Source organism: Eumetopias jubatus, unplaced genomic scaffold, assembly GCF_037043125.1.
Source record: "Eumetopias jubatus isolate StellerSeaLion01/CBP00866 unplaced genomic scaffold, mEumJub1_p1.0 scaffold_11, whole genome shotgun sequence".
Taxonomy (NCBI): Eukaryota; Metazoa; Chordata; class Mammalia; order Carnivora; family Otariidae; genus Eumetopias; species Eumetopias jubatus.
In genome coordinates this window covers 66,424,441-66,452,308 of record NW_028274817.1, presented here as the reverse complement: position 1 = coordinate 66,452,308, position 27,868 = coordinate 66,424,441, and the positions used below count along the sequence as shown (strand labels likewise).

At 39.3% G+C, this 27,868-nt stretch overlaps 1 protein-coding gene across 4 annotated transcripts in view; it reads left to right on the top strand.

Moving 5' to 3' along the window:
* The window catches only part of UPRT (uracil phosphoribosyltransferase homolog), a 54,753-nt gene that overhangs the window by 14,731 nt on the left and 12,154 nt on the right, over positions 1 to 27,868 (top strand). The window contains exons 2-7 of one of the 4 annotated variants that reach the window (XM_028101517.1): positions 1,654 to 1,696; positions 5,454 to 5,523; positions 7,013 to 7,075; positions 8,949 to 9,110; positions 10,207 to 10,305; positions 12,264 to 13,604. In XM_028101517.1, the coding sequence (XP_027957318.1) occupies positions 1,654 to 1,696; positions 5,454 to 5,523; positions 7,013 to 7,075; positions 8,949 to 9,110; positions 10,207 to 10,305; positions 12,264 to 12,370 (544 nt within the window). In that variant the 3' untranslated portion in view covers positions 12,371 to 13,604. Of the gene's footprint in view, positions 1 to 1,653; positions 1,697 to 5,453; positions 5,524 to 7,012; positions 7,076 to 8,948; positions 9,111 to 10,206; positions 10,347 to 12,263; positions 13,605 to 27,868 lie in introns of those variants that run through there. The other 3 variants (XM_028101518.1, XM_088028727.1, XM_028101519.1) reach the window with 3 other exon arrangements.

The following is a 27,868-nucleotide window of genomic DNA, read 5'->3' as shown; positions in this document are numbered from 1 at the left end:
CAGTATTTATTGTAGTTCACTAGCTTTTATTTCCTTGACAAGCAGATTGTGAAGATGAATTCCAGAAATGAAAGGTGCTAGTGTAATAGTGTAGTTTTATTTGAAAACCACAGTACATGAAATAGTCTGTTTTATTTATTTAATTTACTGTTTTTTGAGTATAGTTGACACACAGTGTTCTGTTAGTATATATACGTGGAACCACAAGTTTACACGTTACGCCGCGCTCCCCACAAGTGTAGCTACCATCTGTCACCATCCAGCACTATTACAATATCATGGACTATATTCCTTATGCTGTGCCTTTTATTCCCCTGACTTACTCATTCCGTAACTGGAAGCCTGTATCTCCCATTCACCTTCACCCATTTTGCCCATCCCCTATCCCCCTCCCCTCTGGCAACCAGTAGTTTGTTCTTTAAACACAGCCTGTTTTAAATGGGCTGTGTGCGTGTGTGTGTGTGTGTGTGTGTGTGTGTGTGTGTGTGTGTGTGTGTGTGTATAGTTTTCTGAGTTTAGGGAATATTTATATATAAAGAATACAAACCTATATTCTTGCTCAGTTATGGTTCATATTTTAGAGAATTAATATCTGTAATATGATAGAACTGTAGTTACTCTGAGAAACCAAATGTTGTGTCAGGGATATTTCATTGCTTTTTCCTGTCAGAAAAAGTAAATGCAGCTTGGGGAAAAAAGGTGTAGTGATTAATGGTATACTGAGATAATACACGCTTGCATATTGCCATTTTGATGCTGTGTTGGGGGAATATTATAGGTATGCTATGGATAGGCAGATGGGGAATTTTAAGTACATAAACTGTAAATCAGTCTGTTCAGTCAAATCATTTCCCTTATATGGGAGAAGGGAGTGGAACAATACTAGATTTTTACGTACAGAAAAAAAATGTCAGCCTTTTAACATCCCCTTTTGGGTCCGTTAGGTGGGTAGGTGCAACCTTGCATTATTATTACTTGGGCACCTCAGGATATGAAAGTGTTGACCAGCAGGATATGTACAGGAAAATGGCAGAAAGATCTAGGGGATAAAGTATTTGATGGAAAAAACAAAAAAACAGGCAAAAGGAACAAATTATCAATAATTTGAGAAAGAGGTCTTGGAAGTTAGGTTATGTATTCTTGAAAACAGTGGCAAAAGTAGAGGATTTATTTGTATCATTCTCATTCCAAAAAGGATTAGAGACAAAGTAGATGGGTTACTTATATTGGTGATGTGGGTTTTAGATCAAGGTGAATGGAGAGGGAGAATGGGAAGAAGCTGGTTTTCATACTGTGGAAGTTTTTCTCTTTACTTGAGCTGTGAGCTTGCTGCCATCTTGCAGGGGAGCTTCATTCGGCTCCCGCTTGGATAATATAGACTTGGGCAGCTCAGTGGGAGACTGCATGATCTTTTCAATTGCTGTCTCTAGTGTTGATATCAAGTAAGCATTTTCAATAATACTTATCAAGTCATTCCATTTAAGTTCCTGTATCCTAGTGAAAAAATATCTTGCTTCAGTGATAGTTTGTACATGTAAGCTTTTAGGCTTTTAGTATGTAATAGGTCTTAATAGCATTGTTACAATATGTATTATGTAATATTTTCCCATAAAGCTCTAATCTGGACTAAAATTTATACTACTTTCTTTCTAGGACAGCCAGTAGAGGGGACTTCATGTTTTCTGCGGATCGTTTGGTAGGTAGAGGCTTTCCATTTTTGTTTCATTGTTCCTAGTGATATAATCATAGTAGGCCAAGTGACTTTTTTGTTCTAGAGAATCCTGGGGGGTGAGAGATCGTGCCAAGTAATCATCATCCTGGCAGGCTTCTGAAGTATTGTGCCTCAATCCCTTTCACCTCAAAGCATTGCCCATGAACTCGTTCTCTGTAATTCTGAGGCACTTCTACCTCTCAAGTGGATCTTGGCAACCCTTAAAGATGTCATCTTAGGGCAGTGAAGTGAAGTACATTAAAAGAAAACCAAAGATGTAAGGAGACCTAGTAGTTACCCTTGTGGTATTCATTTAATACAGAAACACTAATACCCCCTCTTGTAGTTTACCTGGAGGGTTACTTATTTTACTTTACTTTTCTGTACTATCCTCACATGTGAAATACTAAGTTGGGCTGTGTATGCTTCCCTCAGGGACTTCCTGTTAAGGATTGGCCAAACCCAGTTCAGTTTATTTATCTATTTTTAAATTTGCAAAGGAGACCTTTTTTGTAAATTTAAAAAAAAATTTTAAAATTTAAATTCTATTAGCCAACATATAGTACATCATTAGTTTTAGATGGAGAGTTCAGCAATTCATCAGTTGCATATAACACCCAGTGGCCATCACATCACGTGCCCTCCTTAATGCCCATCACCCAGTTACCCCATCCCCCCACCCACCTCCCCTCCAGCAACCCTCAGTTTGTTTCCTGGAGTCCAGAGCCTCTCATCGTTTGTCTCCTTCTCTGATTTCTTCCCGTTCAGTTTTCCCTCCCTTCCCCTATGATCCTCTGCGCTGTTTCTTATATTCCACACATAGGAGTGAAAGCATATGATACATGTCTTTCTCTGTTTGACTTACTTCGCTCAGCATAATACTCTCCAGTTCCATCCACATCCATGTCAATGGTCAGTGTTCATCCTTTTTGATAAGCCCAATTCAGTTTAGCTAGTGAGGTCTGAGAGGATCTCAGGCTGAATTGGGTTGTTTTCAGGTAAAGCACTGCATTTCCTTCTTGTGTTTCCATCTAAGTGTGCTCAGTGCTTGAAATAAGGTTGACACATCTTCTGCTGTGCTATTAGTATTCATCTGTTGATGAAGTATATACTGAACTCGAGTCAGGCCCTGGGCTAGGCGGTGTTGCAGGGGGAGGAGATTCAGCAGTACAGAATACAGACATTGTCCCTGATCTCATGGAGTTTACATTCGAAATGCTGTTGGCAGTATTTAGTGTGGGAAAGAAAGAAAAGTGGCTTGTTATCCTCACAGGTGTAATCAGAGAATAGAGGATAGATTATTAAAGGGAGCGCGAGGGGGAAAAAGGCGTGAAACTTTTCATTTAGATTTTCCCTGGGGAAAATACTAATTCCAAAGGAGTGTAGGCAGCTCCTGTTGTGCTTTTAGCTTTAAGTATTTCTGGTTCAGAGGCCACTTCTCTTTGCAATCATTTGAGCTTCCGGGGGCAGTAATAACCCTTGGATGGCATCAAGGTCAGTGTATTTGGCACTCCTGGAGTGATAGGTCATTCTGTCTTTATGCTTTTTTTCTTAAGATTTTATTTTATTTTATTATTTGAGAGCACAAGCAGGGAGAGCGGCAGGCAGAGGCAGAGGGAGAAGCAGGCTCCTCGCTGAGCAGGGAGCCCGACGCAGGGCTTGATCCCAGGACCCTGAGATCATGACCTGAGCCGAAGGCAGACACTTAACCCACTGAGCCACCCGGGCGCCTCTGTCTTTATGCTTTTATCAAACCAAAGGAACGGGTTCAAGGAGGAAGGAACCTGTGTCATTGGCTGCTGTGGAGAAAACAGAAGTGTTGGTGTTCATTAGTAGAAAATGGTTCCTCTTTCTTTTGCTTTCTTTGCCTTTTGTCTATAGGCAGTAGGAGTTAAGTTCATGGTTATTGTAAAATGCTTGCTTGAAAGGGCAGGCATTATATCTTAATCAAATCAAATAGTAAGGACCCATGACAATTGACATGAGGGAATGGTAATTTGGACCTCTCTATTCTCTGCAGTTGGCTTTGAAGGTTCTGATACTGGGAGAGTGTGTGGAGGGTCTTTTGTGGTTGTGGTGGGGACTGGAGCTATTTAGGTTTCTGGTATTGAGGATTTCTAGCACACTGTCTGTTGGGTCCCATTATAGGTGACATTAATTCTATCCTGGATTTGTCAGGATTGGCTTCCCTGGCACTCAGATCTTGAGTTCTTTCTATTTAGTCACCCTTCTGCTGGTTTTATGTTCTCCTATAAGGCTTGGACATACTAATTTCTGTCCCAGAGTTGCAGGAGACGGGCAGGAGGTAAGACTGTCTAGAAAGAGTGTTACAGGTAGCTCAGTCCATTAAGTGCCTGACTCTTGATTTTGGCTCAGGTCGTGATCTCAGGGTCGTGAGATAGAGTCCTATGTTGAGCTCCATACTCAGCGTGGAGTCTGCATGAGACTTTCCCTCTCCCTTTGCCCACTTACTCCCCCCACCCATGCTTTCTCTCTCAAATAAATATATAAATCTTAAAAAAAAAAAAGACGGTTGTTACTAGGAGATCTAGGCTATCCAAAGAAAAGGATCCTTTTCTTCCCTTCAACTTGCTCCTAAGAAACATTCACCTCGGGGCGCCTGGGTGGCTCAGTCGTTAAGCGTCTGCCTTCGGCTCAGGTCATGATCCCAGGGGCCTGGGATCAAGCCCCGCATCGGGCTCCCTGCTCCGCGGGAAGCCTGCTTCTCCCTCTCCCACTCCCCCTGCTTGTGTTCCCTCTCTTGCTGTGTCTTTCTCTGTCAAATAAATAAATAAAATCTTGAAAAAAAAAACATTCCCCTCCACCGAAGGTGGTGGCTAGGGATGAGTGTGCATACATACACAGTATTCGTCAGGTCCCTGGGCCCTCTGGTACTTCAGGCTGACAAAGTGCTGGCCCATTTAGCATTGATCATTTTAATGGCAGCAAGGTGTGGTGTTGTGATGACAGAACATGGTATTTCTCCCTGCTTTTCCTAATTCTTAATCAATAATGTAATATTGATTAGAGAAAATGTGCATTGCAGACTCAGCACTGCCTTAATTGTAGTAGGCTCTGGGTGCTCATAGGAATATCATATCTGGGTTTTGGAGGCTGTTCCTAATAGCTCTGATAGATTCCTTCCTCTGTACCACACATTAAGATCATTAGGAGCCTTTTTTTTTCTTTTTTTTTTTTTAAAGCCAAGAAGCCCCAGTGCATTCTACTGGCACCTACTTCAAGCTCAGGAAATCGATTCAGCCCCATCCATTCATTTATTTCCTCCTGAGAAGTTACAGGTTTTATTTGCATTATGGTGAGCCTTTGTTAAAAACAATCCAACTTAATTTCAAAGTACCGAACAAGGCAGAGCAGTTCCCAGTGGGCACTATTTTCAGAGTTACCAGAAGTGTTTTACTTCCAAGGATGACTCTTGCCACTTGTAGTTTCATACCTCTCATAATATCAGCTGGACTAACTGAATGAAAGTCAGAAGGCATACTTGAGCCTTTTGGTGGCAATCATGTGCCTACCCGAGGTTGGATACCTAGCAGCAGGCAGCCTAGCGTTTGGATCTATTTCTGCATCTAACCCATGATAGGGGGCCCCCTTCCTACCTCCACAAGCTAAACCCTCTCCCATTGTGTTACTGACTTTGTGCCTAGTGTTCAGCTCCTGAAGCAACCAGCTAACACTAGACCTAGCAGGTACTCAACTACTTCTTCTTCTTTTGACTCTTTAGATCAGACTTGTTGTGGAAGAGGGATTGAATCAGCTGCCATATAAAGAATGCATGGTGACCACCCCAACAGGTAACCAGGGCTGTTACTCTCGGATCCTCGTCCTGAAAATTCTGAGAATTAGGAGGAAAATGGGAAAAAAAAAAAGCAGTCATTTTACTGTGATTTATCTACCATGAGGTTGAGAATACTTTTTCTTCTTCCTTCTCTTCTCCTTTTTCTTCTTCTTCTTAATTTTCAGTTCTCTTGTGAAGTTTTATCCTGGTTCTTAATTTAGAGAGCTTTTTGTATGTATGTATGTATGTCTGAGGAGTATTAACTTTTGTTTTCGATAAATGCTTCAGGGGCACCTGGGTGGCTCAGTCATTAAGCGTCTGCCTTCGGCTCAGGTCATGATCCCAGGGTCCTGGGATCGAGCTCCACGTCAGGCTTCCTGCTCGGTGGGGAGCCTCCTTCTCCCTCTCCCACTCCCCCTGCTTGTGTTCCTGCTCTCACTATCTCTCTGTCAAATAAATATATAAAATCTTTAAATAAATAAATAAATACTTCAAATTGTTTCCTTAAAAAAAAGCAGTCTGAGCAAATCAGTATGCAAAATGAGGAGTCTAGGTGGAGCTGTTCTTTTCAACAACTTAATAAACTCAGAGACATTTAGTAAAGAAATTTATGTGGATGACTTTTTGTTAATGGCTTGCTTGTCAGTTCAAGTTCAAGGTTAGTAAATATTCTTTAGCATGCAAGTGTTGCCTTTGATGACAGCCCATTGGGACCAGAGTTAAGAATTGCTGGCAGCTTATCTTCACCTCTGTGGGGAAGCTGCTGGTATTAATAAATGGGTGGGTTGGTTTGGCATTGAAACTCCAGGTAAATTAATGAGAAGTAAAAAAGAAAACTAAAAATGATGAGATCCGGTGAGAGTACTTTGTTTTACTCTAATAGAACACAGCTGAACATCCCTATTTCAGGGATTTGAAATTCCGAGAGAACCAAATGTTCTCTAGTAAATAATGGAAGCTGTTCTATTCAAAGGTTGACTTTATGAAAATTAGGGGCTGAGCTTGTTGCATCATAATTGATCCAAATTCAGGATGACACCAAGGGCTGAATACGTAACGACTTCAGCCTTTGTCTTCTGCTTTTTAAGGCAGAATGGAAGCTCATAAAAAGGGCTGGAATGAAGGAGGCTCTCTGTTGTGCCTCACAGTGAGGTCACAGTGAGGTCCCAGTTTGAACGGATGGGGTTTATAGCCCTCAGAGTGCGATGATTTCCCTCTGAATTCAGTTTGAGGAATGTGTGTGTGAATATCATGCTATCATAAGTCCTGTTCCTACTTGACGAAGCCCGCGTCTGCCAATTATCCCCGCAGGTCTCTTATGAAGAATTAAGAAAGAACGGAAAAATCATGACTTCTCATTACTTTCACAGGGAACATAAGAGGTTATACAGACTGTCTAGACAAGGGTTGCTCTGTGCCCATTGGTTTTAAATTATAGGCACTTTAAAAAGAAGTGGATTGCTCCGGTAATGAGAGATAAATTCTTTGATTTTATTCCCCAACAGGGTACAAGTATGAAGGAGTGAAATTTGAGAAGGGAAATTGTGGGGTCAGCATAATGAGAAGCGGTAGGTTTGCATATGTGTGATTTTTGTCTCTTTGCACGCAGAGAAACAATTATTTTTCCAGGAGAGAGGTGAGCTTGTCTGTCATAATTGCAGCCTGCTTTGACTTAAATCTCACCACCTGTGTTGTCTATCCTCACGGTGCCTTGGATCATGGCCTGTGTGTTGCTAAGTTTGACTAATTTTAACTGCAGAGCGTCTACTCTAGTGGCCTCCCCCCCGCCCCCGGCAAGCCAGCCTTCGGAGAGATTCAGGGTAGGATAGGAGGATGAGATGGTGCTCTCTTGGGGAGAAAAGGGCGGCTTGAAGACTGATGGAATATGGCACAAATTCAGGCCCACGGAACTTTGAATACCTGACTGGAGAAATATATATTTTTAAAATTTCTTTTGTAGGGAATTGTCCTACCCTATCGGGAGCTGGACTGAATGACTTATTTAGTGTTTTTAGTTTTATATTTGATGTGTATGTGACCATATGGCAAAAGCACTTAACTGTTCTAACTCTAGGTATTTCCAGTTGCTGGTCTTATAAATGTTGTATTTGTGTTTGAGTCCAACTGATTACTCTTTTAAACCCATCTTTGTGCAACAAAATCACATGCCTGTAATTAGAATATCTACTTGTGCCATGGGGATGATTACTTCTATTTGGCAACTAAGTAAATAAATAAATTTTTGCACAAGATCCAAGGTTTGGTGGAAGCTTCACTTGCTTGCACTGGAGACAAATGGATTTATTTTTCCCATATAAGCATTGCCTTTTCTCTGGCTGTGAATTTCTGTTTGTGAGCAATTGAATACCTCAAGTAGAATAGGAGCTTTAAGCTCCCTTTTTTTTAAATAGAAGGTAGCTTTTAAGCAATGAAAGGATTTTCAGGACAATGTTACTTAACCTTTTAAAACTGGTGAAGACAATGGAGATGGGCTTTTAGGGCATTTTTTCTTTTAGTTTAGTCCAGTTCCTGCCCGAAAGGTAGCAGCATCCTCACACCTCTAGTCTATAGCAGATGACCTTGGGTAATGCATAGACAGCGTTGTTTTTTAACCTTGTTAGCTATTGGTTGATTTTCACATGTATTAGAAACTGTTTTTATGTTTACACCAGTGATGGAAACTTTCCTCTTAAAATAAATGCAAGTGAAAACAGTTAAAGAAAAATGTTAAGTAAATAACAGTATAGATAGAATTCTGATCTAGCCTAAAATCTGGAAGATGGTACGAGAATGATTCCCTTTTGGGAAACACTTCCTTAAAGGAATTTAGACCAAGAAAATACCTGTGTTCAGAAACCAAGGGGGTAGTAGTAGTGTTGGTTATGGTTCTTGGAGGAGGGGAGGGAAGGAACAATATACTTTTTCACTGGTTGCCAGCAAACTTCTGCCATTAGAGGCATTGCTGGGGTGTAGTGATATCTCCTGATGCCACTTTTGTCTGTAACCCGATTCTTCCATAAATCTTCTGTATTTTTTTTTTTCAGATGAAAATAACAGGTTGAGGTGGTTTAAAGGCTTCCTTAAAATAATAGGAGTAAAATGGTCCTGATACTGGAAGGGCTCAGGGAGCAGCCCAACAAAACACCTTATTTTTTGTATTTCATGGAAGCGTGACATCTCTAAAACTTGAAAGCCAGCAATAAAACTAGTTTATCCTACTTTCATTGACCGGCCCTTAATCTGGTTTAATTGACCTGCACTAAGTATAAAATAAGAGCATATCAGAAATAAAAGCTCTTAGCTTAGGAAGAATTGCTCCCGTCTTGACAGTGTCCTTCTTGTATTAATAGTAGTCACACACTCTGCTTTGGCCTATTTTTGGACTTTAATTCTATCTCCCCCAACCCTTTTTTTTCCTTTTGAAAATTTTCCTTCTTCGAGGTGAGGCAATGGAACAAGGTTTACGAGACTGCTGTCGATCCATACGAATTGGAAAGATCCTGATTCAGAGTGATGAAGAGACACAAAGAGCCAAAGTATATTATGCCAAGTTCCCCCCAGACATTTACCGCAGAAAAGTCCTTCTGATGTATCCAATTCTCAGTGAGTGGCTGGAGTTTAATTTGTATACTTTGCTTAGGGTTTAAATCAGTTCAACTTAGTGACTGCCTTTTAGGTACCCCTTATATAAAGGCAAAACCGTTTCTCAATGTGTTTTTCTCAGTTGGATTTGGAGTTGCCCTGGCAGCTCACTGGGGCATTTTTATTGTGTAATAAGAGAGTATACATTGTCTAAATAAACTTTATTATCTCCAAAGAGCTTTTGTTTTAAAATGAATGAAAACACTGAAGCAAAGGATCTAATGAGGCAAAATATATAGAACACAGAAAATATATTGAGGGGCGCCTGGGTGGCTCAGTCGTTAAGCATCTGCCTTCGGCTCAGGTCATGATCCCAGGGTCCTGGGATTGAGCCCCGCATTGGGCTCCCTGCTCCATGGGAAGCCTGCTTCTCCCTCTCCCACTCCCCCTGCTTGTGTTCCCTCTCTCGCTGTGTCTCTCTCTGTCAAATAAATAAATAAAATCTTTAAAAAAAGAAAAGAAAATATATTGAAATATGTCCCTTCTCTAGCCCAATTAATGTAGCAATGAATTTCTCAAGGATTTATCCTCTCTGAAAGTGATATTTTTTTCTATTCTGTGTTTTAAGCTTATTCGGATCCCACACGGTATTGTCTCCCAGGGTTTGTGGTGGAGGGTGGGTGTCAAATTTGATATCTCAAATACTCAATGAATTTGGGGTTTGATGTGCATTTGAAAACTGAAAAGTGTATGTGTCATGTCCATTATTGGAAAATAATATCATGGATGGGGCGCCTGGGTGGCTCAGTCGGTTAAGTGTCCAGCTCTTTGTTTCGGCTCAGATCATGATCTCACAGTCGTGAGATCAAGCCCAGCATCAGGCTCCTGTCTCTCTCTCTTTCTCTCTCTCTCTCTCTCTCTCAGATAAATAAAGAGATAAATAAACAAATAAATAAAATCTCTTAAAAAAAGAAAAGAGAACGTCATTGATAAAGAACAGGCACCTTCAAATGGAGCTTTGCCTAGTGTCAAACTGCCTTTACTTCAAAGAAACTTCAAAGCCGTTTTGAGATAAATGTTAAAGTTTCTAATGCATTTGGTTGTCATTTGATTTCAGGCACTGGAAATACTGTAATTGAAGCTGTAAAGGTTCTTATAGAACATGGAGTTCAACCCAGTGTTATCATCCTACTCAGTCTGTTCTCTACTCCTCATGGTGAGTTCAGCATGACTGGGGCTCCAGATGATCATGGTTGGGTAAGTGTGTATCTGTCCAGACTCTCATTGTGAAGAGCATTGCTTCTTCCACATTAAATCTAAATCGAATTTTGGTAGTTTGTCATCTCTAAGCTTAGTGATAAAGTATTTTTATACCATTCTCATGTGCAAATTCAAATGGAAAAGTATGAACTAACCTCTTTGAAGGGGAATGTAATTGTTTTCCTGGTATCCCTGTTTGGGTAGAGCCTGTACATGGCTAAAATGTCCCTGTTTCTCCTGACTTCTCACCCGAGCCTGAGAACTGCTCCCAAACAGCAAGAAACTTGAGGCTCTGGTTAGCCCTGTGGTCTTCCTGCATAAACTTTGCAGCATGAAGCAAAGAGCGGTTGTTTTCTAAGTTCTGCCTCTGCTCAGAGGGTATAAAGGGTAGAACTATGAGTTCTCCACTTCCTTGGGAAGGTAAACCTAATGTAAGGCTCCAGTTTTTAGCTATACAATCTAGGACAATTGTGAAAGTATCCTAAGAAAATAATCATACATGCATGTAGAAATTTAGCCCTTAGGGTATTCACTGCAGAGTTATTTGTAGTGTAAGAAAAGATTTGAAAGTATATAAATGACTTACAACAAAGAAATGGTTGAATAAATATACATTCAAAGGATGTAATATTATGTAACTGTTAAATCATGTTTTTGAAAAATATTTAATAACATCGAAAAATCTACATGTAAACATAAAAAAGCATGTTAAAAAATAACAGCATTAAAATAAAGTAAAATGTTATCACCAACTTTAGAGGCGACTAATGCAAATTATGACTATTATGACTACCAAAATCAGACTTGGATTTAACATAGAACCTAATAAAGTCTTTCCTTAGTATGAGAGATTAGACAGATGCACAATACTATTTCAATTTTCATTTTAAAATACATACTATATTAATGGTGGCTATCATAGGATGCTGGGACTCTAAGCAATTCATTTTATTTTTTTAAGCTTTTTTTTTGTATTTCCCAAATGTTTGACAATGAATTTGTATTTGTTTCCTAATTGAAAAGAAAGAGAAATATGTGGCTTCTGGTTAGGGTGTTTCCTCATTTCCAAAGGTTCCCAGTCTCAGCCAACCTTGAAGGGGCTACGGTGTATCCAGTTGGAAGGGCTGCTTTCCTAGGCCGTTGTTTATTTCATTGTTTCATAATAAAAATTCGCCTGCAGTTCAAATGTTGATAGTGACAAAGGTAATTTGCTTGGTCATCTGTTTATATATAGCAGAGGTGGCACTATAAACATTGAGATAACCAAATAATTATTGGGTTTCCTGCCTTTGGAAGTAGAAAAGTTAACTATTAGTTCTAAGAGTATACATTAGAATGGTGTACTATTCTTTGACATTGTAGATGAACAAATCTTCTTTTGTGGCAGCATTGCTATGGTTTTTTAGTTTGGCGAGGGTCCTAGCTCATCCCTTTCCCTGCAACCCCCAAAGCTAGAGTCCTAACTTCTAAAAGCTAGCTCACTCTGACATCCAAAGGAGTTTTTACACTTGTTTCACAGTGTTCCAGTTGAGAAGCCATCATCTTATATATGATCCTATTTCTGGAAGGGACTGTAGTCTCTCTGTTCCAGCTGCCTTTGAAATGAAACAAAACAAAGACTCTTCAGGGAGGAAGTTGCTGTAACTGAATGTATTTTTAAAGTCTTGGATATATAACAATTTGATTCTAAGAATTTATTAGTGAATGAGTAAAGGCATAGTGTGATGATTGTCAAAGCTTTTCAGATATCAGACATATAAACTCGGAGAGTAATCCAGTCTGACTAGGTATTTAAAGGTCATTGCTTTCTGTCTTCTGTCTGTATTATACCCAATGACTATAAAATTTCTGAATTCCAGCTAACATTACCAAAAAGTCATGCCATGACAGCAATTCTCCTTTTATTTTTTGAAGGTGCCAAATCAATCATTCAGGAGTTTCCAGAGATCACAATTTTAACTACTGAAGTTCATCCTGTCGCACCTACACATTTTGGACAGAAATACTTTGGGACAGACTGAGTTACCAAAGGAAAATTAATGATCTTGTGTACTATTACAGTTAATGTTCTGAGTTTCTACTTGTTTTACTAATTCACTTGAGGAATGGCAGAGGAAATTACGTTTTGTAACTTCAAAGTGGGTATAGTAAAAAGGAAATATTTGAGATTTATTTAGTTTATTTGATTATTTCTTAACTGTCGGCACCAAATTCAACAGGGAAGCACACACAACTCTTAGAAAATATTTTAATAATCTTCTGCAAGTCGATGATCCCTTGGCGCACTGAAACTGCTACCTAATATCTTTTTAGGCTCCACACCCAGCATGGAGCCTAGTGCAGGGCTTGAACTCACGACCCTGAGATCAAGACCTGCGCTGAGATCAAGAGTCAGATGCTTGACCGACTGAGCCACCCAAGGCACCCCAAAACTGTTTGCTGATTTTTGAACCTCTCAGTTTGGATGTTGTTTGCAGCCACAAATAAAGCCCAAATGGGAGTCTGGTCTTTGGCCCACTGTAGTTTACATTTTGTTTAGTTTGCTTTTAGTTCTAGGGAGAGTTCGTATATATGGTTGTTGGCACCTTCTTCTACTCTTTACTTTCTAGTACTGTACATGCCAGTAACTTGGGGAGGGTGAAAAAAGAATGTGTCCTGAAATTTTACATTTCCATTAATATCCTCACTCAGTTAGCAGACCCAGGATATATGGCTAGCTCTTTAGTCAAGCCATTATGTTCTTCATGGCTCACTTCCCATCCTGTGCATTGTTGGTAGGTGCCTTGCCAAGTATACTGCAGTGAAGAAGCTGGTGAGCATTTCCAACAACGGAACTGTAACAATAATTTACGTAGTTAGATTGAACCAGGGATATGTGGATGCTGACAAGGCTGAGTACTGTTAATGCCATCGATGCCCTAGAGAGGAATCTGTGTTTTTTCTGAGGTATGGGGGAAAGAACAGAAAGAACGGTTTCTTGCTGAGTTTCATGGCCCATGAGTACATTAAATTGCTACATTTTAAATTTGGATATTCCATTCAATTTGGAAATGAGTTCTTTCATGTACTTGTCACCTATAGATGTATTAAAGTTAAAAATACCATGATATTTTTTAAATCCTTAAGATTTATGTGTGTTCCTATTTAGACCCCTGAAAGGAAGATAAACTGCTATAGAAATCAATGTTTGTGTTCTGAAACTTGCTTGTGAAACCCTGATCTCATTTTGCATTGATATTAAATATTTTAACAGTGGTTCTGGCTGATGGCTTGAATAATTATACTCTCACAGCCCCATAGGCAGCTGCTGTGGGCCTCTGGTCCAAAAAATCCAGAAAAAGCAGCAGGCAGTATCTTAGAACCAAAGCTGATGAAAGTCAGCAAAGATTAGGGGAGAGGAAGGAAAAGCTGGTGTACAATGGAATGCATTTTCCCTATAGAGCCTAGGAATCCTAGAAAGACTTTACTGTATTTTCCCTTTATTTTAAAATTTTTTTTAGTTTTTATTTAAATTCACTGTATGTTACTTAATATACAGTGTGTTATTAGTTTCAGTTGTAGAATTTTGGGATTCAACACCCAGTGCTCATCACAAGTGCCCTCCTTAATCCCCATTGCCTATTTAACCCATCCCCCCACCCCATGTCCCCTCTGGTAACCATCGGTTTGTTCTCTAAGAGTCTGTTTCCTAAAAATAAGAGTCTGTTTCCTGGTTTGCCTCGCTTTGTTTTCCCTTATGATCATTTGTTTTGTTTCTTAAATTCCACATATGAGTGAAATCATATGGTATTTGTCTTTCTCTGACTGACTTATTTCGCTTAGCATAATACTCTCTAGCTCCATCCACATCATTTCAAATGGCAAGATTTCATTATTTTTATGACTAATTCCATTATATATATATATATATATATATATCCACAACTTCTTTATCCATTCATCAGTCCATGGGCATTGGGGCACTTTCCATAATTTGGTTATTGTTGATAATGATGCTATAAACATCAAGGTATCCCTTCAAATCTGTATTTTTGTATCCTTTGGGTAAATACCTAGGAGTGCAGTTGCTGGGTCATAGGGTAGTTCTAGTTTTAACTTTTTGAGGAACCTCCATACTGTTTTCCAGAGTGTTGGCACCAGTCTGCATTCTCACCACCAGTGCAGTAGGATTTCCCTTCCTCCACATCCTCTCCAACACCTGTTGTTTCCTGTGTTGCTGATTTTAGCCATCCTGACAGGTGTGAAGTGATATTGTAGTTTTGATTGGTATTTTCCTGATGATCAGTGATGTTGAGCATCTTTTCATGGGTCTGTTGGCCATCTGCAGTTCTTCTTCGGAAAAATGTCTATTCATATCTTCTGCCCATTTCTTGACTGGATTATTTGTTTTTTGGGAGTTGAGATTGATAAGTTCTTTATACATTTTGGATATTAACCCTTTATCAGATATGTCACTTGCAAATATCTTCTCCCATTCGTAATGTTGCTGTTTAGTTTTGTTGATTGTTTCCTTCTCTGTGCAGAAAAGCTTTTTATTTTTATAAAGTCCCAATAGTTTATTTTTGCTTTTGTTTTCCTTGCCTCGGGAGACATAACTACTAAGACTATCTTTTTTCCATTGGATATTCTTTTCCTGCTTTATTGAAGATTAGTTGCCCTATAGTTGTGGGTACATTTCTGGGTTTTCTGTTCTGTTCCATTGATCTATGTGTCTGTTTTTGTGCCAGTACTGTACTGTCTTGATAATTACAGCTTTGTAATACAGCTTGAAGTCTGGAATTGTGGTGCTGCCAGCTTTGCTTTTCTTTTTCAAGGTTGCTTTGGCTGTTTGGGCTCTTTTCTGGTTCCATACAAATTTCAGGATTGTTTGTTCTAGCTCTGTAAAAAATGCTGGTGTTATTTTGATAGGGATTGCATTAAATGTGTAGATTGCTTTGGGTAGTATAGACATTTCAACAGTATTTGTTCTGTTCCATGAGCATGGAATGTCTTTCCATTTCTTTGTGGCATCTTTGATTTCTTTCATCAGTGTTTTATACTTGATACAGATTTTACCTCTTTGGTTAGGTTTACTCCCAGGTATCTTATGCTTTTTTCTGCAGTTGTAAATGGGGATTCCTTGATTTCTCTTTCTGCTGCTTCATTATTTGTGTATAGAAATGCAACAGATTTAGGGATGCCTGGGTGGCTCAGTTGGTTAAGCATCTGCCTTAAGTTCAGGTCATGATCCCAGGATCCTGGGATCGAGTCCTGAATCGGGCTTCTTTCTCAGAGGCGAGCCTGCTTCTCCCCCTGCCTGCTCTGCCCGCTCTGCCTGCCCCGCTTTCCCTGCATGTGCTGCTCTCTTTTTCTCTCTCTCTCTGACAAATAAATAAATAAAATCTTAAAAAAAAAAAAGAAATGCAACAGATTTCTATATGTTGATTTTGGATCCTGAGACTTGACTGAATTCATGTATTAATTCTAGCAAATTTTTTGTGGAATCTTTTGGATTTTCTACATAGAGTATCATGTCATCTGCAAATAGTGCAAGTTTGACTTCTTCTTTGCTGATTTGGATGCCTTTTATTTCCTTTTCTTGTCTGTTTGCTGAGGCTAGAACTTCCAGCACTATGTTAAATAAAAGTGGTGAGAGTGGACATCCTTGTCTTGTTCCTGACCAAAGAGGAAAAGCTCTCAGTTTTTCCCCATTGAGGATGATATTAGCTCTGGGTTTCTTTGTATATGGTCTTTATGATGTTGAGTTATGTTCCCTCAGTCCCTACTTTGTTGAGGATTTTTATCAAAAATGGACACTGTACTTTGTCAAGTGATTTTTCTGCATGTACTGAGAGGATCATATGATTCTTATCCTTTCTTTTATTAGTATGGTATGTCATCTTGATTGATTTGGGAATATTGAACCAACCTTGCAACCCAGGAATAAACTCCACTTGATTGTGGTGAATGACTCTTTTAATGTGCAGTTGGGTTTGATTTCCTAGTGTTTGTTTCCTAAAAGATTTTATTTATTTATTTGAGAGAGAGAGTGTGTGTGCACAAGCAGGAGGGAGGGGCAGAGGAAGAGGGAGAAGCAGACTCCCCGCTGAGCAGGGAGCCCTACATGGAGCTTAAGTGCAGGACCCCGAGATCATGACCTGAGCTGAAGGCAACCGCTTAAACGACTGAGCCATCCAGGTGCTCCTCGATTTCCTAGTATTTTATGGAGAATATTTGCATCCATGTTCACTGGGGACATTGGCCTGTAATTCTCTTTTTTAGTGGAGTCTTTATCTGGTTTTGGTATTGGGGTAATGCTGGCCTCATAGAACGAATTTGGAAGTTTTCCTTCCAATTCTATTTTTTGAAATTGTAGAATACATATTAACTTTTCTTTAAATGTTTAGTAGATTTCTCCTGGGAAGCCGTCTGGCCCTGGACTCTTGGTTGTTGGGAATTTTTTGATTGCTGACTCAATTTCTTTGCTTGTTATCCGTCTTTTCAAGTTTTCTGTTTCTTCCTGTTTCAGTTTTGGTTGTTTCTATGTTTCTAGGAATTTATTTTGTCCAGGTTGTCCAATTTTTTTGCCATATATTTTTTCATAACATTCTGTTAGAATTGTTTGTACTTCTGTGATATCTCCTCTCTTATTTGTGATTTTATTAGTTTGGGTCCTTTCACTTTTCTTTTTGCTAAGTCTGCTAGGGGTTTGTCAGTTTTATTATTATTATTATTTTTTAAGAAACAGGTCCTGGTTGCATTGATCCGTTCTATTGTTTTTTAGTTTCTATATCATTTTTTAAAATTTTTTTCTCTTGCTATTTATTTATTTTATTATTTATTTATTTAATTATGTTCAGTTAGCCACTGTATAGTACATAGTCTTTGATGTAGTGTTCAATGATTCATCAGTTAAGTATTAACACCCAGTGCTCATCACAGCATGTGCCCTCCTCAATACCCATCACCCTATTACCCCCTCCCCCCGTTCTCCTCCCCTCTGAAACCCCCAGATTGTTTCTCAGGGTCTATAGTGTCTCATGGTTCATCTCCCTCTTTGATTTCTCCCCCTTTCGATTTCCCTCCCTTCCCCTATGGTCCTCCGTGCTATTGCTTATGTTCCACATATGAGTGAAACCATACCATAATTGTCTTTCTCTGCTTGACTTACTTCACTTAACATAATCTCCTCCAGTCCCATCCATGTCGATGCAAATGGTGGGTATTAATCGTTTCTGAATGCTGAATAATATTCCACTGTGTATATGTACCACATCTTCTTTATCCATTCAGCTGTTGAAGGGCATCTCGGCTCCTTCCACATTTTGGCTATTGTCGACATTGCTGCTGTGAACATTGAGGTTCACGTGCCCCTTCTTTTCACTATGTCTGTATCTTTGGGGTAAATAGCCAGTAGTTCAATTGCTGGGTCATAGGGTAGCTCTATTTTTAACTTCTTGAGGAACCTCCATACTGTTTTCCAAAGTGGCTGTACCAGCTTGCATTCCCACCAACAGTGTAAGAGGGTTCCCCTTTCTCCACATTCTCGCCAACACTTGTTTCCTGTCTTGTTAATTTTTGCCATTCTAACTGGTGTAAGGTAGTATCTCATTGTGGTTTTGATTTGTATTTCCCTGATGGCTAGTGGTGTTGAGCATTTTTTTCATGTGTCTGTTAGCCATTTGTATGTCTTTTTTGGAGAAGTGTCTGTTCATGTCTTCTGCCCGTTTTTTGACTGGGTTATTAGTTTTTTGAGTGTTGAGTTTGAGAAGTTCTTTATCGGTCTTGGATATCAGCCCTTTATCTGTAATGTCATTTGCAAATACCTTCTCCCATTCCGTGGGTTGCCTCTTTGTTTTGTTGACTGTTTTCTTTGCTGTGCAGAAGCTTTTTATCTTGATGAAGTCCCAAAAGTTCATTTTTGCTTTTGTTTCACTTGCCTTTGGAGACATGTCTTGAAAGAAGTTACTGTGGCCGATGTCGAAGAGGTTACAGCCTATGTTCTCCTCTAGGATTTTGATGGATTCCTGTCTCACATTGAGGTCTTTCATCCATTTTTAGTTTATCTTTGTGTATGGTGTAAGGGAATGGTCCAGTTTTATTCTTCTATATGTAGCTGTCCAATTTTCCCAGCACCACGTATTGAAGAGACTGTCTTTTTTCCATTGGATATTTTTTTCCTGATTTGTCAAAGATTAGTTGACCATAGATTTGAGGGTCCATTTCTGGAGTCTCTACTCTGTTCCATTGGTCTGTGTGTCTATATCATTTCTTTCCATTTAATCTATTATTTCCCTCCTTCTGCTGGCTTTAGGCTTCGTTTTTTGTTCTTTTCGTAGTTCCTTTAGGTGTAAGGTTAGGCCCGTTCTTTTCTCAAGCCCAGCAAATACCCTTATTGTTCAAAATTTTCCAACAGGCATGTTACTTATATCTGTTCTGCTTAGATCTCTGGCTGTGACCTTATCTTGTTCTTTCATTTGGAATGAATTCCTCCTTCTTGGCGTTTTGTCCATGTCTCTAACTTCTGTGTGTTAAGAAAGCCAGTTACGTTTCCTGTTCTTGAGAGGAATGGCTTTATGAAAAAGAGGTCATATAGTGTCCAGGGACTGGTGCTTCAGGGAGTATCTCTGATGTGTGCTGCATATACTCTGCTCTTTGTTTTGGCTGCTCTATCCTTCAGGTCAGTCGTCTGCAGAGGTTCTCCTTGCCTGCAGTGGACAGTGTTTGGTCCTTGGCCAATATGTGGTGAGTTTTAACTAGGTTTACTCTGGTATGCTTGTTAAATGAAACCTGATACTACTTCCACTAGAACTGAAGACCTCTCTGGTCAGGAGATGTGGTGTTGCAGGGTTCTATGCTGGTCTTCTGGGGAAGGGGCCCACCACCCTGGGACTGAGGCAGGCTTCACCAAGAAGGGCAGTACTGCCAGAGCACAGGGATTTGGGACCTGGTGTAAGCAAGTTAGGCTACCAGTGTTGCTTTATGCAGGTGGCTCTGTGTTTATGCTGAGGGCCTAGGGATGGGAATGGCTCTGGGCAACTCTTTTGTCACTAAGAGAATCATCTCCCTGGAACTCTGCCTCTCAGGGACTCACTCCAAGAAGAGCCAAATAATCTCCCCCGATGTGCCCCAAGAGTTCTTCAGATCATTATTTCCATGCCATCTGGCCCTCGGTTTTTTTTAGTTTACCTTCTCTCCAGGTGTAGGCAGTGCCTTTAGGGTTCTATCCCAGCCCTGCCTGCTGACCTTCAAATCGCTAGTCTTTAAGCCTATCTGGTTGCAAGAACTCATGAAAATCAGCCCTTCTTGTTTTCCCAGTCAGTGGCTTTGGGGAAATGTTCTCCTTGTGCATTCCCCTGTGTGTTCCTCTCTCTTTCATCTCTCTCCACAACCACAGCTCCTAACCTGTACCCTTGATCTGTTTCTTCCCTCAACCACATCTCTGCACTTCCTATCTTCTTCGATGTGGTTTCTTCTCTCCCTTTAGGTGTGGAATTTGTTCTGTCAGTCTTCAGGTTAATTTTTGGGGCATTTAGAGTGATTTGTTAGTTATATAGTTCTGTTTGAGGGACGAGATGAGCCTTGGGTCCTTCTAGTATGCCGCCATCTTAGCTCCAACCTATCTCCCTTTATTTTTGAAAACTGTCATAATTATGAAAACTGAGATTAATTGATAGATTACCCATATTACAATTCTTCCATGGCAAATGTTGCTTTCATGTTCTTATTGGAATTATCATTTATTACCCATCAGTTAAGTATTTTGTTACAATTTGGAATTTGTTTATTCTTGATTAGCAGAAGCTGTAACTGAAGCCCAGTAAAGCCCAAATCTTTAACTCAGTGTCCTAGGAAAAATGTGAGCAGAAACTTTAGATAAGAGACCAGATTTGGCTTAGATTGATGTATTGAATTAGTTGGAAAGGTGATGTCTACCACTACAGGAGTCAGTCAGTGCTTCTGAGTTGGTACTTATGTTAGGGTTTTAATACCGGGAAGTAACTATCTAGAACATCAGACAAGTTCATATTCAAGTGCAGGTATAAAACCATGTTGCTAGTAAATTATTTTTATATTATCAGCCATTTAGATTTAATGTGTCTTGTTTCGGGGCAGCTGGGTGGCTTAGTCGGTTAAGCGTCTTTCTTCGGCTCAGGTCATGATCCCAGGGTCCTGGGATTGAGCCCCACAATGGGCTCCTTGCTCAATGGGGAGCCTGCTTCTCCCTCTCCCTCTGCCCACCCTCTCCCCCTCCCCCTCCGCTCATGCTCTGTCTCTGGCTTTCTCTCTCTCAATAAATAAAATCTTTAAAAAAATAATGTGTCTTGTTTCTTTTCATCACTGAACATGATTGGGATTTGACTACTCTTGGTTTCCACATGGAGGGAATTCCGGCTATAAGCAATAGCAATTATTCTGTGGGATTGTATTCCCCATGAGTGTTTTTCCTTTAACCCCCTTCAGATTTCAAGAAAAATTGTAACTATGGCTTCTGAAATTTGGACCTTTTTACCAAGTGAAGCATTATTTGTAGGGTTAATCACTTGTGCAACTCAGGGCCTGGGAAATTTTCTAAATGATACAAAATTAACAGACTATTCAAAAAAGATTGTTTTTAATGACATGAATTTCAGAGCAGTTTAAACTGTGTAGATTCCTTATTGAAGAAAGAAACCCTAACACCATAAAAACGACACTCAAATAGTATACAACAGTGTTTCTCAAAAGTTGAATGTGCATCAGAGTCACTGGGACCTCACCACTAATTTCTGATTTGGTAGGTCTGGAGTAGGGTCTGAGGACTTGAGTTTCTAAGTTCCCAGGTAATGCTGGTGTTGCTGGTCTGGTGGCCACACTTTGATATTAGGTACTTCTTATATAATACAAGAATTTCATGATATAAATTTCCTTAGAAATACTGATTTAGCTGTACCCCACAAATTTTGGTATGTTGTGTTTTCATTTTCATTTCGGGCAAAACACTCTCATTTCTGTTTTGATTTTTCCTTTGATCTAGGGTTATTTAGAAGTATGTTATTTAATTTCCAAGTTTATGGTATTTTCTAGATTCTTTTTTATTGATTCCTAATTTAATTCAGAGACTATGCTTCATACGATTTGAATCCTTTTAAATTTATTGAGATTTGTTTTATGGCCCAGAATATAGTCTCTTGGTAAATCTTCCCTGTGTGCTTGGAAAGTATGTGTTTCCTATTGTTATTGAGTGTTCTATAGAAATGTCAATTGTGTTAAGTTAGTTGATAGTGTTGTTCAAGATTTCTCTTTCTTTACAGATATTTCTGTGTGTTCTATCAGTTACTGAGAGAGTGGTGTTAACATACATTGGTATATCCATGCTCAGTGCAGAGTCTGCTTGAGTTTCTCTCTTCTTCTCCCTCTGCCCCACCCCCCTGCCCCCACGTGCTGGCATGTGCTCTCTCTCCCCCCTCTTTTATAAATAAATAAATAAATCTTTTTTTTAAAAAAGAATACATGTTTTGTTTCCTAAAATGTTGGGTCCCACATGCTGAGGTTATATGGGTAGTCACGCCTAGCTTTTATTTATTCTCAGTATGCCATGAAGGCCTCCCCTAGCCTTCCTTGTCTCAAAGTGGGGCCATTTCCCATGGGGATTTAAACCCACCATATAATGCCTTCTACCTTATTCCTATCAGAAACTAGCTTTTATTTACTAACTTTATACGCACAAAAACAAGGGTATTAAGTATTCATACACAGCGCACTTTGGCATCATAGACATGCAGCTGCTATATTCTGACCATAATAGCCCAGAACCTTTCTAAGTATTTGGTGATCAAAGTTTATAGTTTTACACATTGATCAGTCTGCCAGGAGTTGTATGGTTTGATGGTTCAGCAGAGTAATTCCTGGAAGTATCTTCCTAACTGATACCCTTTATAGTAGATATAACCTGAAATTTAAGAAGCAAAATGTACTGGCACATTATTAAAGATTTATTTAGTCATCAACAGTTGATCCTGTTCATTATAGCATATGACCAGAATGTCTCCTAGAGTAATAATACCACTTAGCTTTGCAAGCTTCCATTCAACCTTGTCAAAATCCAAAAGTGGGGGTGGTCTGGGCAAACATACAGTGTCACCCTCTTGGATATCTGGTATTATTATGATGAGATAGTATTCTTCTCTTCTTTTGAGCCCCTTGAGGAAACAATGTAATATGGAATGTCCTTTGTTGCATAAGCCATTTATTCTTTTACCTTCAGCTACTATTTTTCCTTCTTTGTACTTGTCACTGGCTTTAACCCAAACCTTTCCATCTTTAGAAGGAGTCTCAGATTCAGTGACAGTGCTGGTTCAGATTTCTGGCAACAGCAGTAAGAGTCTAGCAAGTGCTTTCCTTTCAGTCCATTCCCATTTGTATAGAATAGGGTTACACAGATAACTAGTAGGCTGTCTGGGCCACTAGGCAATACAGCTGCAGTCATTGTCAGTTCCAATTTTGCAAGATGGGGTGAAAGTATAATCCATTCCAAAAGGACCTTAGAAATTCTGGCATAAAGATTTAAAGGTATAATTAGTTTCTTGCTTAGGGATCATCCCTGGTTCTGACAGGCACTATTGTAGTCCTGGCCCTAAAATCACTTCATCAAGCAGGAAAAAAATGTGGAGGTGATGTGTGAAAGGATTGAATAGCTTTACAGTATCCTCCATACCCTTACTTCCCTACAAAAGTCGAGGAGACTATTCAGTGGGGACCATTCTTTGGTTGCCTTCATGTTGAATGTGAGCACATGTTCATTGAAGTATGTAAAGTTTTCATGCTTTGTCTCTCATCACTTTTTTATTATGTCATAATTCACATACAATAGAAGTAACCCTTTAAAATATTTAAGTCATTTTTAATACACACAGAATTGACCAACCACCACTATCTAATTCGAGAATTTTTTATTAACCCAATAAGAAACCTGTATTCATTAGTAGTCACTCTCCATTCTGCCTCCCTCCAGTCCCTGGCAACCACTAATTTATCTTCTGTTTCAATGGATATACCTATTCTGAACATTTGACATAAATGTAATCATACACTGTGTAATCCATTTTCAGTTTATTTTCATGTTTGATGTAGGAAGGAGTTCAACTTCATTCCTTTGCATGTCGTTATCCAGTTGTCCCACTGCCATTTATAAAAAGGGCTTTATTCCCCATTAAATTGTCTTGGTACCCTTGTCAAGAATCCATTGACCATAAATATAAGAGTATATTTATGGACTCTCAATTCTGTTTTATTGTTGTATATGTTTATCGTTATGCTACTTTTGATTACTGTAGCTTTGTGGTAAGTTTTGATATCAGGACGTGGGAATTCGTCTACTTTGTGCTTTATCAGGATTGTTTTGGCTACTTGGGTTCTCTTACAATTCCTTATGGATTTTAGGATAAGCTTCCATTTCTGTAAAATGGGCCACTGGGATTTTTAGAGGAATTGCATTGAATCCGCAGGTCAATTTGAGTAATATTGACATCTTAACAAAATTATCTTCCAGCCCATTAGCATGAGATGTCCTTCCATTTATTTGTGTTTAATTTCTTCCAGCAATGTTTTGTTGATTTCTGTATACAAGTCTCATCCTCCTTCATTAAATTTATCCCTTTAAGTATTTTATTCATTTTGATGCTATTGTAAATGAAATTGTTTTATTAATTTCCTTTCAGATTGTTCATTGCTACAGTATGGGTATAAGAGTGATTTTCTTTTTTTTTTTTTAATAATTTTTTATTGTTATGTTAATCACCATACATTACATCATTAATTTTTGATGTAATGTTCCATGATTCATTGTTAGTGCATAACACCCAGTGCTCCACGCAGAATGTGCCCTCTTTAATACCCATCACCAGGCTAACCCATCCTCCCACCCCCCCTCCCCTCTAGAACCCTCAGTTTGTTTTTCAGAGTCCATCGTCTCTCATGGTTCGTCTCCCCCTCCGACTTACTCCCCTTCATTCTTCCCCTCCTGCTATCTTCTTTTTTTTTTCTTAACATATATTGCATTATTTGTTTCAGAAGTACAGATCCGTGATTCATCTGTGTTGATCTTACATCCTGCAATTTTGCAGAACTTGTTTATTAGCTCTAAATGTTTGTGTGTGTGTGTGTGTGTGTGTGTGTGTGTCTCTTCAGGATTTTCTACATATAAGATTATGTTATATGCATATAGAGATAGTTTCAGTTCTTTTCCAATTTGAATGAATTTTATTCCTTTTTTACCTAATTGCTGTGGCTAGAAGTTCCATTATAATACTGAAAAAAGTGCTAAAAGCAGGCATCTTTGTTTTGGTCCTGATCTTATGGGCAACAATTTTAGAATTTCATCTTTGAGTATTATAAAATATATACCTGTTCATCTCTCTTAAAATGTTTTGTTTAAAGTCTATTTTGATTGGACTTCCAGGGAAGATGGCAGAGTAGGAGGACCCTAAACTCTTGCCATCCTATGGATGCAACTAGATGACATCTGCATCAGAGCAAACAACCCAGGAAAGTACCCCAAAGGCTGGTCCAACAAACTCCACAACTAAATGTAGAGAAGAGGCCACATCAAAGAGGGTAGGAAGGATGAGGACTTGGTGGGAACCTAAACCCCGTGTGTCTGCACCAGAAGGAGGGAGCTGTGGGCACAGAGAAGGGTGAAAAACAGACTAGTACAGTGAGGAGCCTACAAAAGGAAGAGAAATCCCCATAGCATTTGACTTTGAAAATCAGAGGGATCAGATTTCATGAGTGCTTATAACTAGTGGGACTTAAAGCCTGAAATAAAAAAAATCAGTGGCCTTGCTTGTGAGAGAGCCTAGAGGACTCTAGGAAACTGAGCCCTTGCCACTAAAGAGATAGCACAGCAAACAGCCTGTGGAAATACAGCTTGGAAGCAGCAGTTTGAAAGGTACCTGGAGCTTATGCGAGGGAGAGTTAGTTACTAATTTCAGAGTTTGCTCAGGGACTTCACCAGGAACAAAGGAGCTGGCAGATGCCATTTCTCTCCCCCACCCAACACTACAAACACACAGCCACCTGCAGGAACCAGTGCAGCACCAGCACTTATTACCTAACTCACTTACACTATGCTCTGTCCCCTTCAGCCAGGCCTGCCTCAGTCCCAGTGCTTTGGATACCCTCCCCAAGAAGACCCATGCAAAATTTAAAAACACTGCTCCTCCTGAACTCCTGTGGAGAAGGAGCACACCTTGTTAAAAGTGCACCCCTTGAAGGGAAGGAAAAATAAGACAAGAGGAAAACAGAGAGGGAGGCAAACCATAAGAGACACTAAACTCTAGGAACAAAACAGGGTTGCTGGAGGGGAGGTGGGTGGGGGGAAGGGATAATTAGGTGATGGGCATTGTGGAAGGCACTTGATGTAATGACCACTGGGTGTTATATGCAACTGATGAGTCACTAAATTCTACCTCTGAAACTAATAATTAAAAAAAGACAATAAAAAAAGTACATCCCTTGCCTGCACATGCTTTGCCAAGCATCCTGGCCTGGCTCAGGCCTACAGGGTGGCTGCACGTCCCCTGTGGGAGAGGACAATGCCCGCAGCTTGTGAAAATGTGCCCCTGTCCAAATGTGCACACTTTGTGAAGTTCCCCTGTCAGCTGTGCAATCTTTGTGGAGTTCCACCTCCTGCTGGAGTTACCTAGTTAAAAGTGTATGTCTGGCCCACTACTTTCAAGGGCAAGAGACATAGTTGACTTTCCTAACACAAATAGAGAGTTAGGCAAAATGAAGAGACTGAAGAATATATCACAAATGAAAGGACAGGACAAAACCACAGCAAAAGACTTAAGTGAAGAAGATATAAATAAAATGCCTGATAGAGAATTTAAAGTGATGGTCATACAGATATTCACTGTGTTCAAGAAAAGAGTGAAGGAAATCAGTGAGAACTTAAGAAGAGGTAGAAAACATAAAAAAGAACCAATGAGAGATGAAGAACAATAAATGAAATTAAAAATACAGTTGATGGAATAAATAGCAGGCTGGAAGAAGCAAAATGAATTAATGAACTAGAATCCAGAGTAATGCAAAGTAATAAAGCTGAACAAATGACAGAAAAATGAATTATGCAAAATGAGAATAGACTTAGGGATTGTGGTGACTGCATCAAGCATAATGACATTTGCATTATGGGGATCCCAGAGGGAGAAGAGAGAAAAAGGGGGAAGAAAATTTATTTGAAGAAATAGTAGCTTAAAACATCCCTAATCTAGTGAAGGAAACAGATATCCAGATCCAGAAGGCACAGAGATCCCCCAACAAAATCAACCAAAGGAGGTCCACACCAAAACACGTAGTAATCAAAATGGCAAAAAGTAGTGATAAAAAAATTTTAAAAGCAGCAAGAGAAAAGAAGACAGCTACATACAAGGGAAACCCCATAATAACGTTATAAGCAGCTTTTTCAGCAGAAACTTTGCAAGCCAGAAGAGAGTGACATGATAAAAGTTCTGAAAGGGAAAAATCTGCAGTCAAGAATACTCTATCCAGCAAGACTATCATTCAGATCAAAATGAGAAATGGAGTTTCCCAGACAAACAAAAGCTGAAAGAATTCATGACCACTAAACCAGCCCTAAAAGAAATATTAAAGGGAACACTTGAGTGGAAAGGAAAGACCAAAAGTGACAGTATGAAAAGTAGGAAACAAGCAGTAAAAATAAATATTTCTATAAAAATTCAGTCAAGGCATTCACAAAATAAAGGGATGTAAAATATGACACCATATACCTAAAATGTGTATGGGGAGGAAGAAGTAAAGATGGGTTCAAACTTAAGTGACCATCAACTTAATATAGACTGCTATATACCGAACACATTATATACAAAACTAATAGTAACTACAAATCAAAAACCACTAGTTGCTGAAGAGATACTATTTTTCCCATTGGATATTCTTTCCTGCTTTGTCAAAGATTAGTTGACTATATAGTTGTGGGTTCATTTCTTGATTTTCTATTCTGTTCTATTGATCCATGTGTCTGTTTTTGTGCCAGTACCATTCTGTTTTGATCATTATACCTTTGTAATATAACTTGAAGACTGGAACCGTGTTGACTCTAGATTTGCATTTCTTTTTCAAGATTCCTTTGGCTGTTTGGGGTCTCTTGAGATTCCAGAGAACTTTTAGGATTGTTTGTTCTAGCTCTGTGAAAAATGCTGGTGATTTTGATAGGGATTGCTTTAAATGTGTAGATTGCTTTGGGTAATATAGAGATTTTAACAGTATTTGTTCTTCCAATCCATGAGCATGGAATGTCTATTTCTCTGTGTCATCTTCAATTTCTTTCATCAGTGTTTTAGTTTTCAGAGTACAGATCTTTTACCTCTTTGATTAGGTTTATTCCTAGGTTCTTATGGTTTTTGGTGCAATTGCAATGGGATTGATTCCTTGATTTCTCTTTCTGTTGTGCTTCATTATTAGTGTATAGGAAGTGCAACAGATTTCTGTATGTTGATTTTGTATCCTGTGACTTTGCTGAATTCGTGTATCAGTCC